The sequence below is a fragment of the Leptonychotes weddellii genome, chromosome 4 (genome assembly GCF_054177405.1).
Source record: "Leptonychotes weddellii isolate Sample4059 chromosome 4, ASM5417740v2, whole genome shotgun sequence".
NCBI classification, from domain to species: domain Eukaryota; kingdom Metazoa; phylum Chordata; class Mammalia; order Carnivora; family Phocidae; genus Leptonychotes; species Leptonychotes weddellii.
In genome coordinates, this window is record NC_138372.1 from 48,079,455 (window position 1) to 48,091,799 (window position 12,345).

The following is a 12,345-nucleotide window of genomic DNA, read 5'->3' on the forward strand; positions in this document are numbered from 1 at the left end:
CAAATTCTAGATGATTCAGAGGAATAAACATTCCTTTCTCGTTTTCCTCTTTCCTTTGATCATTATGGACTCTCTAGATCTTTGGGATGCTGTCCATTGATTTTCTTGTTTGCAGCTCCACACATGCAGGAGTGGAACCCCCAGCCACAAAGGCATCTACCCTGAGAGACCCTAGGTGCTCCACTCAGCCTCAGCCCCGATGAGGACTAGCTCCATGCGGGGCTCGCAGCGTTTGCCCATTTCCCATTAAATCCAGCTCTCCTCCCTCCCGGCAGCCCCAGGTCCCCAGTCCTCAGAGTTGGCCATTTTCCCTGAGAGCCTGCCTGCAAACCTTCATTCACTACGCCTTTACCTCTAGTCACTGTGGCCACCTTCCAAGCCAAATACTGTGGGTTGGGTGGAAACTACATCGAAAAAGAAACATTTGCCTATGTTCTTTCCAACTGGCACCTAGGCACACCTCCCAGGTTCACAGTTTCACTGTAGACCTTATCATTGCTTTCTGACACAGCCCTGGGGGCAGAACTGTGGAAAATGCCTGTTTCTCTGGGAGCAGCTTTGGCAGGATCTGGCCATTTTACTTCTACCACGTGGCTTCTCTTCTTTCTCTCTCCCTCGCTAACGGAGGTCCCCCATTTTTTCCTCTCTTGACTTGTATGGGGAGGCCGAATCTTAATTGTATTAGTGCCTTCATATTTGAACCTTGGCCCTTTATTTTACTCTAGATTAAGTCCAGAGGCCACATTTCTTCCGCCAGCCAGGCTGGCATGCCTGAGAGACCTCAGTAAAGGGTCTCTCCCTCTACCAAACAGCTAGAACTTCCAGGCAGTGGTATGGTTTTGACTCCTTGACCAGCATCCCCACAGAGTGCCCACCGATAAGAACAGTAGGGGGCCATTTTGGCTCCACTTGCAGTTTTCATACCTGGCCTATTACTTTCGTATTTCCTTTTAAGTCCTTGGCTTACAACAGTTTGCCAAAGGGCACAGCGCCCAGTTCTGTGCCTGAATAGCCCTGACTTGTCCCATAACCTTACAAATACTCGCCCTGGGTTCTGCTTTGTCACAAACCATTTTCTGCAATGTGGTGGTTTACAGTTCGGGGCAAGGCAGATGTTTTCCAGATTGCGAACACTGCAGTTTTTAACTCACTCTGTCAGCAGCCTTCTCCCATATTTCATAGAAGACCTGTTGTAAGGTAATTTGTCTTTCAGCCATTTCTTCAAACCAAAATTGAACATTACAGTGAATGGGATGGTGGGGAGGGGGGATGGAGGGAGGAATAGAGCACGGCTTTGTATGGTTTGAAGTTTTCCGGAAGAGTTATTTTTATGCTACAGAGATTTTTCAAGATGTACTTTATTCTCCAGTCTCTATACATTTTCGACAAAGTAAAGAACAATAGTTACTCCAAACCTATAACGAAGTCATGTTCCATAAACATTTTTAACCATAAAATAATTTTTTCTCAAAGATTTTTTTTATCGTTCTCAAAATATATTGAGTCATGTATCCAGTGTGTCAGCTGCTCTAGCAACAAGATTTAGGACGCTCTTAACTCTTTTGGCCCACCACCGTGCCAATAGGAAGGGCTCCTTGTCACCTTAAGCCTTTGGTGACGGAATTCTGATATAAGACCACAATGATCTTTGATATTGGCTTTGTATCAGCCACGGTTCTGGCATGAAACAAAAGGCATAAGCAAACACACCATGGAGAATTTTATGGGCCCAGCACGCTTCCACTGCGCTACTCTGCTACCCATGGAGAATTTTATAAAGAGACTCTTTATGAAGGTGTTGGCAGAATTAGGGGAAACCAATAAGGTGAAGAACCCAGGCCAGCAGAAGTGGGAGGCATTACCGTCCTAGGCTTGAAGAGTCAAAGGAATGATTAGTTACCTTACCTTATGGAGCAGAGCTGAGAATAAAAAGAGGGCCGTCCAAAGGCTGTGGCCTTTGGTGGAGGGAGGTAGCCAATCCTCTGCAATTCGGCAAGGAAGGAGCCTGAAAACAAACATGGCAACCCATATTCTTCTTGCCCTGGGCAGTTCTTCTTGTCCCTCCAATGTCTCCCATTGGCCCAACCTAACTGGAAGCCAGAGGGTAAGGGTGCCCATTGATACTGTCCTTAGAAGTCAGCCTCAGCATGGAGCTGAGGAGAAAAGGACTGATACTGGATCTGAAGACACTCAGGGAAAATATTCAATCACTAGCTTTAAATCAGTTGCTTCACAAGAGAGCCAAAAGAACAATAGGGACCTAAATAAGGTATGTAGACTCAGTTTATAAAATCAGAGAACGTTGAGGGGAACCATTGAAATCATCCAGCCTCTGTTTGAGCATTGCCAGAGACCTTCAGATACAGGGACATCTCACCACCCCGAAGAGGTTATGGGATGGCTCCCACTGCTTAAAACCTACATTTGTAAGTCTGAAACCAAAACTTATATGAGAAATCTCCTGATTTTTAAAAAATGTTGGCCATGAATTCAAATTAAAACCTAATAAGGAACAAGTCTATGTATTAGATCCATTCTGTAACCTCTGGTATCATTTATTATCCACATTTGAAGGTACCTATCACATCCTTCATTCAATTTTTAATTTGGTCTAAAGAGCATGTAGCTCTTCCAACCTTTCCTTACCCATCTTCCTTTTCCTCTGAATGTTTCTTGTTTTTTTAAAGCCTTTCTTAGAAATGTTGCTCTTAGAAGACACCTTTTTCGGTGTTTTTAAACCAGCGAAGGTAGAAGAAGACTATGATGCTTTCGATCATCATTCAGTATTGCCAGTGAAGGTACTTTTTTGCTAAAAGTACCATATATAACATTTTTTGGAGCAATTTCATTGTACTGTTGCTGGATCCAGCTGAGCCTTCAAGTCTTCATTAAAACTTACTAGCCTTCTCTTTTCCTCTTTTTTTTTTCATGGTTTTGTTACACCAAAAATTATTTAGTAGATTTGCTTAATCATGGGCTTCTATAAACAAGAGCTTTAACCTAACTGCAAGCTATAATATTTATTTGTAAAATTTAAACTGTTGGTTTTGGGTCATTATTTTAGCCTGCTTTGTATGAGCCTCTAAAATTTTATTTCTGTAGGGGCACCTGGGTAGCTCAGTCAGTTGGACATCTGCCTCCGGCTCAGGTCATGATCTCAGGGTCCTGGAGCGAGCCCCTCATTGAGTTCTCTGCTCCATGGGAAGCCTGCTTCTTCCTCTCCCTCTGTCTGCCACTCCCCCTGCTTGTATACTCTAGCTCTCTCTCTGTCAAATGAATAAATAAAATATTTTTTAAAAATTTAGAAATAAAAATAAAATTTATTTCTATAGTCAGATATCTTTCCTAGATTTGGGTCATTTTCAAGTTTGATAAATATGTCATCGTCGAGTAGTTGACGATAATGTCAAACAGGCAGGTTCGCTCAAGCTTAGCTCTCTACAATTTGAGGTTGATTTGCTGATTAACACTATTAGGGTACAGGCACATGGTAAATTACAAATCTATCTAATGATAGATTATCTAGCCTTCCATCTTTGGTCCATAAAGATATCATGGGTCACTTGATCAAATGTCTTGCTGAAAGTTTAAATGTGCTTGTTCTACCACTCTGAAATAATCCTATCAAAATGAAAGAGATTTAATTTTATAAAACCTATTGAATTTTGGCACTTAAAGATTGGCCCAATTAAAAAATGGGCAAAGGACTTAAACAGACATTTCTCCAAAGAAGATATACAAATGGCCAACAGTATATGAAAAGATGCTCAATATCATCAGGCATTAAAGAAATGCAAATCAAAACCACAATGAGACATATGATCCAGGAATCCTACTTCTGGATATATACCCAAAAGATCTGAATGCAGAATCTCAAAGAGATATTTGTACACCCATGTACATTGCAGCATTATTCACAATAGCTGAGAGGTGGAAGCAAACCCATCGATGGATGAATCCATGAAGAAAATGTGGTATATACATACAATGGAATATTATTCAGCCTTAAAAAAGAAGGAAGTCTGACACATGCAACAACATAGATAAACCTTGAGGACACTTTACTGAGTGAAAATAAGCCAGTCATAAAAAAATACTGTATGAGGTATCTAAAGTAATCAAATTCATAGAAGCAAAAAATAGACCAGTTGTTGTCAGGGGCTAGAGGGAGGGGGAAATGGGGAGTTATTGTTCAATGAGTATAGAGTTTCAGTTTTGCAAGATGGAAAAGTTTTGCAGATCTGTTGTACAACAATGTGCATATGCTTAGCACTACTAAACTGTACACTTAAAAATGGTTAAGGTGGTAAATTTTGTTAATTTTTTTTACCATAGTTAAACTTTTTTTCAATAAAAGGAAAAGATTAGCCCAACTCTTTCCTTTTATAGAAGGGAGAAAACTGAGGTCCTAAGAACTTATAGAAACTTCTAGTGAACTCATGTGGATTCTAGTTACTAAGATTTTTCTCAAGTGCTCACAAATGAGCACTTATTGTGGTTAAAACATTGTGTGCTGTGGTTAAAACATTTGCTGAAGAGGGGCACCTGGGTGGCCCAGTCGGTTAAGCATCAGCCTTTGGCTCAGGACATGATCCTGGGGTCCTGGGATTGAGCCCCGCATTGGGCTCCCTGCTCAGCAGAGAGCGTACTTCTCCCTCTCCCTCTGCTGCTTTGCCTGTTGTTCTCTCTCTCTCTCTGTCAAATAAATAAATAAAATCTTAAAAAACAATATTTGCTGAAGAGAAAAATTTTAATCACTATATATGGCCAGAGTCTTTTTAAGAATTAATTTGAGAATACATAATACAGGTCATCTTCTTGATATTTCCATCATTAAATTGAGAGACCTAATGGTGGACCTAGCATGCCAACTAAAGACCTAGTTAACACCTTTTCTCCTTTGGCTTCCAGGCATATATTTAAATATCACTGGTGCAGGCTCCTATCTGCTACAGACCCAGTTACTTTGTAGTTTTCAAATAATAGATGATAGCAATTCGTATTTGTTTTCTATGGTTTTCATTTCTTTTCAGACATGATTATAATTTAAAACCTAACTGCAAGCTATTTATTTATTTTTGGGATTCTAAGGTTCTATAAGATTTCTTCCCCACCTTTGCCATATTGAAGATCTAGGGATTTTTTTGTTTTAACTCAAAGTAATATCCCAGATGATGTTTCACTTTATGAAAGTACCTCTTGAATAAGAAATCACGTTTACCTTGTTTTAAGCCCTAGGATAAGAAAGGAGTATTTTCTCCATTATATTTAATTACTAATCAAACTATTGAATATCTTTGTAAAAATAAAATAGGAATGTCAGATGTGACCTGTGATACCAAATTGTTGATTTTTAAAAGGAAATTAATCATGTGATCCAGACTAAATAGTTGGTTTCAAAAATCCCAAGTATTTAACTTGATGTAACTAATATGTGCATTTAAATTTTAAACAGTTATTTCGAAGTATTAAAAATCTTCACCATTCTAATTTTCCGCCGGGTTTCTTTGTAATGCGCTGAGGGTGTCCATTACCCTTTAAAGTGAATAGTAAGAATAGTGTCCATTGTTCTAATGTGATTCTGTTTAATAGTGTAATCCCCAACAGATATTAGCCCTCATTAAAGGGAGCCTTGGAATCTTAAGGAGAATGATGAAGAACAATTCCATACAGTATTTTAATTTTTATTAGTTATATAATTTTGAAAGCATAGAAGCCCTGAAGGCAGACAGGCTTGCATTCCAACCCAGACTCCACCACTTTCTGGCTTTGTCAAATTATTTGTTCTTTCTTAGTCTTAATTTGTCTACATGTAAAATTGAGATGACACCAAGTACTTGGTTAAAGTGTTGAATAAAAATGCAAGGCTGTTAAAAAGAGGTTGAGTAAATGTTAGTTTTCTAATTTTCCATGAGTAAGGTTAGTTGTTCTGTGGAATGTTTTTAATGTGAAGTTTTTTGAGCCAGACTGACTCCCTTCTGGCCTAATGCGGAGAGAGGTGTGTGGGGAAGTAAGTGTGGTGTATCACAGGTTGACAATAGGCCGAAATTTGTTTTCAGTCACTTCCAACATGGCCGCGTATGGCCACGTATTGTTCTGCTTGATTATTTCCCTTGGCAAGAAGACACTCCGGGCTCGTTTGCATATCCTCCATGTAATCAGAAAGAGCCAAGTTTGCCTGTGTTTAAAGGATTCCGCTTCTTGAAGTTCATTCTCGTGCAGACCCACAGGGGGATTTGTCCCAGACCTCCCATTTATAATCACAGGCATTCCGTGAATAATCTGATACGGAATGAGTACAGGATAGACTCCTTTGTTTGCCAGACAGGTGAGAGCCCTACTTTCTCTTGTTGCTAAAAATCTGGGCCAGAAAAATGACTAGAGTTACGTGAGTACTAAATTAACCTCATTCCTTTGTAATCGTTACCCTCATAATGATTTCACTGAAAATCCAAGAATAACAAGAGGGATTCCCCCCTACCCCCGACCCGGCACACACTAGGGTACTGAGAGATTCGAAAGTGTTTTTATAATGTTAATAATCATAGCATCCAACAACTGTGTGGCAGTTTTCAATTTTCTTAAGTTTTGTCAGGAACATTATCTCTCACACGAACCAAATAAGATTGGTGGAGCAATTATTCCTCTTAAGTAAATGAGGACATGGGGGTCAGAGAGGTTGTTTCCTGCTTGAGGTTATTTAGAATTCCCTGCCCAAAAGTTTTTTTGTTTTTTTTTTTAATATTTATTTGTCAGAGAGAGCACAAGCAGGGGGAGCGGCAGGCAGAGGGAGAAGCAGACTCCCCGCTGAGCAGGGAACCCGATGTGGGGCTCGATCCCAGGACCCTGGGACCATGACCTGAGCCGAAGGCAGACGCTTAACCAACCGAGCCACCCAGGTGTCCCCCCTGCCCAAAAGTTTTATCTCTGAATCCTTTTCTACTCTAAGGGTAAGGGCTAAACATCAAGTGACTGAGTTGTAATAGGTACTAGAGTAGATCCCTCCTACGTTCCTTCATTTATGTTTAAAACAACCCTATGAAATAGGTATTACTCTTCTTATTTTGCAGATGGGTTTGCTCAGAGAGGCTAAGTGCTTACTGAAGGTTGCACAGATAATGACAAAGGCAGTCTTCAGAGGTTTCTGACTCTAAGACACACCGTTCCTTTATTCTGCTATATCATCTCTAAAGTGTCTGCATAGATAGACGGACAGACAGATAGATCTTAGATAGACAGATGATCTCATCTGGATCGACTATATTCCTGATATAGAAGGTCAATCTATCTGCTAGGTGCTGTGGTAAGCACTTTTCATTTGATTTCTTTCTCTCTGTCCATCCACCCATAGACATGTGGACACAATTGTTACAAAAGGACCTGAGAACAGTTCCTAGGATGAGAACCACTAGAATGGCCTCCAGAGACGCCTGGGTTATGTGTTACCTGCCACTGTATAAAATGGGGAGTGCAAAAGTAGCACATCTGGCAAAGCTTCCGTGTCCTTCCCCACCGTTTAGACCTCCCTCGTCCTGCCTACATTTGAGAAACACAACAGGTCCTACCACAAGAGAAGGGGTGCCGAACAGCGCCATTCTCAAATTCCTGGCAGTGGAGTGGAGGGTCTAGGGCAGGAGATATGAAGCCAGACCAACAGGGGAGAAGTCCCAGCTTTAGAATTACTAGCTGCATATCCTGGAGCAGGTTACTTAACCACTCTGTCCCCTCAGGTTCATCACCTGTAAAAATGGGCATAAGGATGGCTCCTGCCTCACGTGGGGTCGGTTGCGAGGATAAAATGAATGAGTTAATGAAAAGCACTTCCAACAGTACCTGGCCCATATTAATAATAATAGCTAACATCATTTTGTTCTAGAAAACACTCAGTAAATATTAAAACCGTTATTTTTAGTATACGCAATAAGTAGATTTTACTCCTCCCCATGCCTCTCTGAAGGTTAACCCAAAGCACAGCCCCAACACCCGGGTCTTGGTGCCCGTCTGTTTATGTAGGGAGAGGGCAGTGTGATTTAGTTACTGCTGTATCTCACTGAACAACAGGTTCCCAAAGCAGGTGTGTGCAAGAACAAACTCTGGATAGTATATTCTAATTTATATGTACTAAGGAAGCTCACAATTTAGAGGGACTTTCTGGGTCTCTTGACTACTCTAGTCCTTCTTCCCCTGCTGCATTTCCAACAACATATTGTAATTATCTTTTCTCTGTTCTCCTTCCCCAACCATGAGCTCCTGAAAGACAAAGGACATACCGTATTTAACTTTATATTCCCAGTACCTAGAATAATGTTTGGCAGTAGTAGCTTTTGTTTATTGACTTACTGAACAAGTGAGAGGATGAGTGAATGGATGCATGGTTAATTCTAGGTTAAGTAAATAATCATCTCTAAATTTGGGGTCAATCTGGATTTTCACACTTTGGATTTTCTTCAAGCAAGATAGTTGATGAGTTTATTGGTGATCAGGGCCTGTATTATGTAACCCCTCCAATTATTGCCCATAATTCCTTGTTTGTTTTGTCAGTCAAATAATTTATTATCGTATGCCCAAAGTATTTAAAGGTCAGACTCAAATCGATTTTTAAAAAGTATGCCTCGTGTCCTTCTATATATATTATATTCTCTTCCAAGCAATGGTAGAGTAGATATATAAGATTTCAAAAATACACTTCAGAGTGTTAGCATTCATAATTACTGGGCTCATATGAAATCATTTAAGAAGAATTCTGGGGTTTCAAAAGGTGTCACGTTATTCAGTGATGCTGTGCTGGAGGGAATGGTAGACACCATCCAAAATAGATACTTCATTTGTGCAGATGAGAAGAAGTGAGGCCCCAAGAGGTGAATCGTTTGTTCAAGGTCACATCAGGAACTGAGTCAGGTCTCCCATATTCTCAGGCCAGTGGCTTTATGGACCCTGGGACCAGGATTCCTGAGTGACATTGATTCTGGAAGATGCAGGACTGGCCCTGTAAGTCCAAACCAGCCAAGACAAGGGCATGATTTCTGGAAGAACACATTGTAGTCGTTGATCTGGGCTAGCAGCCAATGGAAGAAGAGCCCTGTGGTCCACGTGAATGCTCTTGGGTATATACAGTCCATTCACATGACGTTTAACTTTGAAGGTGTCAGAGAAATGCCGATCTGCTGCTAAAGAGAGGCAACATCAGAGGGGGACCCACACGCATGCAAAGCCTTCACAATGTCCCTCTGCAATTTTTAAACACTTGAACTTTAAACTTTTAAACTTCAATAAATTATGTTGAAGGTTTGATAGAAACAAATTGTGATAAGCAATGGTTCCTTTTTTCTCCAGTGAATTTGTGTGTAGAGAAGAATAGGAGGTCATTTTCAACTATGCGATGTAATATTATACATGTTATTTGAACTAGTGTGACTTTTGCTCTTTTTTATTTCTGTGCCCAGATTCGAAGGATTCCAAGGAGAAGAATAAAATGGAGATCTTGTACATACTCGTGCCAAGTGTTGCCATTCCTCTGGCCATTGCCCTGCTCTTCTTCTTCATTTGTGTCTGCCGCAATAACCAGAAGACCTCGTCACCACCTGTCCAGAGGCAACCGAAACACGTCAGAGGTCAAAATGTGGAGATGTCAATGCTTAATGCATATAAACCCAAGGTAAAGTTAGCAGTACGGATCTGCATAGATTCCGCAGGCTTCGGGTTAAAGCAAAACTTAGCACCTTCCCCAGCTTAGAAATCAAATGATCTAGACTCAGAGTTTACAAGCTCTAGAGGTCAATTTCAGCAAACTGTACACCTGTAACTTTATCCAGGGCACCTGGAACATTCTTTCATCAGTGTGTCCACGTCCGTGTCAGGCCAGCCCCATCACTGCCTTGCCATCAAGTCTGGGCTAGAAAGAATCCTTAGGACATCATCTCTCCTAAGGATTCCGAGTGTGAGCTATTTTGCAAAATTTCAAAGAAGGAAAGACCATACCCTTCCAATCAAACCGAAAGAGATGAACAGAGAAAAAAAGAGAGCATGGTTTACTAACTTTTAACTGTCAAAAAATCCTTTATATTGCACAACAGCGTGCATAGATTGTACACTTAAGAACCAGTAAGTTTTATGTGATGTGCATTTTTGCCACAAGAACAAAACCTAAGTCCTAACCTAGGAGCTCAGTTAGGTTTAATGCCTAACCTAAATCCATTTCTCTTTGGTTTAAGCATATTTAAAGAGAAGTGTTGTCCCTCCTATAATCTTCGAATTCTGTTGTATGATCGCCCACCTTAGCCTTCTCATCTCTGTGCTAATTCAACCCACTTCCTTTTAGTTTTTCCTCCTCATCTTTCAACATGTGGGTTGCTCCAGGTCTTGGCAAGGAACCCAGGGTCACCGGCCCTTACCTTAAATGGAACACACACACCACATCTTGAAGCTGAAATACAACAGATCCTTTCTCTCCAGAAAGCCAGAACCTCAATCCCAGGCTCTCGGCAAAGAGATTTCATTTAAATAATTCAGAAGACATCCAAAAAGCCTGTCTTTTCTTCTTATTCCAACTCCATAGGACATTCATTCACTCATTCTGCAAATATTTATCTTCTCTGTGGGTTAGTGACCATATTGTTCATTTGACCTTCATAAAGAGAAGATGCATCTCTTTAATAAAATTTTAGAGAAAAATGTCTTCACACTCAAATTAACTAATCCTTTTAACTAATTAGTAGAGTTCCCTGTTGGGGCTGACTCTTAGCCCCTCATTTGATTCTAGTCTGCATTGCGGTTGGATTTTTTTTTTTTTTTTAATTTAAAAAGTCTTAAGACATTTTTCTGTTGTAGTCATATTTGTTGGTAAGGTTTTTGGATTTCTTAAGTGTTAAAAATTCATTTTTTAAGTATTCTGTCCCAAGCAAAACCACAGTTCTCTTAAGTCTGAATTTTTACCATTAAAAAAAAAAACCCACAGACCCTGAAGACAACAGCGTTCACTAAGTAGGTTGGGGGACAAGTAGCAGTGGGGGTTCAGTTGTTTCTGACATCCTAGCTGCCAGCTAGCCAGCTTACGTCCATTACAGCATGTTAGAGAACATCACATCTAATCCTTACAAGGGAGTAGAAGAAAAAAGAGGGGTTAATGAGGTAACACCCTGTTGAACTTTTACATTTCCCAGGCTTCAGAGTTCTAGTGCAATGGTCTTTTTCCATGAGCATCTTTCTCCATTATTTCTGTTATTAAATGTTGAGAAACCTTAGAAATGCCAGAACTCTGGACAGGAGAGAGACCCAGATCATCTGGCTTACAGCAGTCACCTTGTCCCTGCCACCATCCCGGAGAGGCGGGCTCCTCCAGGCTGCGGCAGGAACCATGGGGAGAGTTCTTTCCATTTGGGAAAACTGTCAATTGTGTAGGTCAGCCTCAGTCTGCAACTCAATTCCATTATTAGCAGAGGTTTGTTTTGCAAAGCATGATGTCCAAGAGGCATGATGTTTTGGGTTTATGTAGTCTTTCCAATAAAGATCTCAGAGAGCTTTGTGGCATAAACGGAGAAAGCTAATGTGTGTTGAGGGATGCAGATTGCCAGGTACTATCCCAGGAGATTTTATACTCATCATCTCATTTAATCCTTGCAGATATTCTATAATATAGATGTGATTATTGCTACCACACAACCAGGATAACTGAGACTTCTACAGATTAAGTAATTTGTCCAAAATCAAAGAGCTAGAGATTGGAAGAGATGAAATGTGAACATAGGATTTTTCATGACTAAATAAAGTCCTTGCACTCGCCTGACCCCATAATAACTTTTTCACAGGACAAATCATGCTGGGAAGGGAGAGTGGGAGGGGGTCAGGCAAACAACTGAATATGATTCCATTTGGTTAGTTTGGGCTGAACACTAACCACAGGCATCACCCTGCCTTGTGATAAATCCTTAAGAGGCTTGTGTAACAGTCACACGTCTAAATGCTATAGCTCCAGTCCTGCCAAAGACATGTGAAATTTGGCCAGAGCAGTAATAGTCCTCTCTCCTCCATGGTCGTAGAGACAAATGTAAAATATCCTGGGACAAATCTTCCCAAAGACTTGGTGAAGTAAACATGGTTTTCATGATTTCTGAAGTGTCCCTTGCAAAATCTCCCAGTGCCAAGATTTCTCCAACCCAAGGCTTAAAATTCAGCCTTAAACAGCTCTCAAATAATTCTGAACCACACCGTAGGTCGGAATGACTCGAGTATCTTTGACAGGGTTGAGAAGGGGAAAAGAAACAACAAAAACAAATGCTCGCTCTTTTTCTCTTACTCTCTTAATAGATTTGGCTCCAATCAAATTTGAGTTATTCTGTTGTTTGTTTT

At 40.5% G+C, this 12,345-nt stretch overlaps 1 protein-coding gene across 4 annotated transcripts in view; it reads left to right on the top strand.

Annotated features, from left to right (window-relative positions):
• Positions 1-12,345, top strand: part of ROR1 (receptor tyrosine kinase like orphan receptor 1) — a 389,477-nt gene that overhangs the window by 359,917 nt on the left and 17,215 nt on the right. For all 4 annotated transcript variants that reach the window (XM_081818549.1, XM_081818546.1, XM_081818547.1 and 1 more), the window contains one exon: positions 9,444-9,655. In XM_081818549.1, the coding sequence (XP_081674675.1) occupies positions 9,444-9,655 (212 nt within the window). The remainder of the gene's footprint in view (positions 1-9,443; positions 9,656-12,345) is intronic.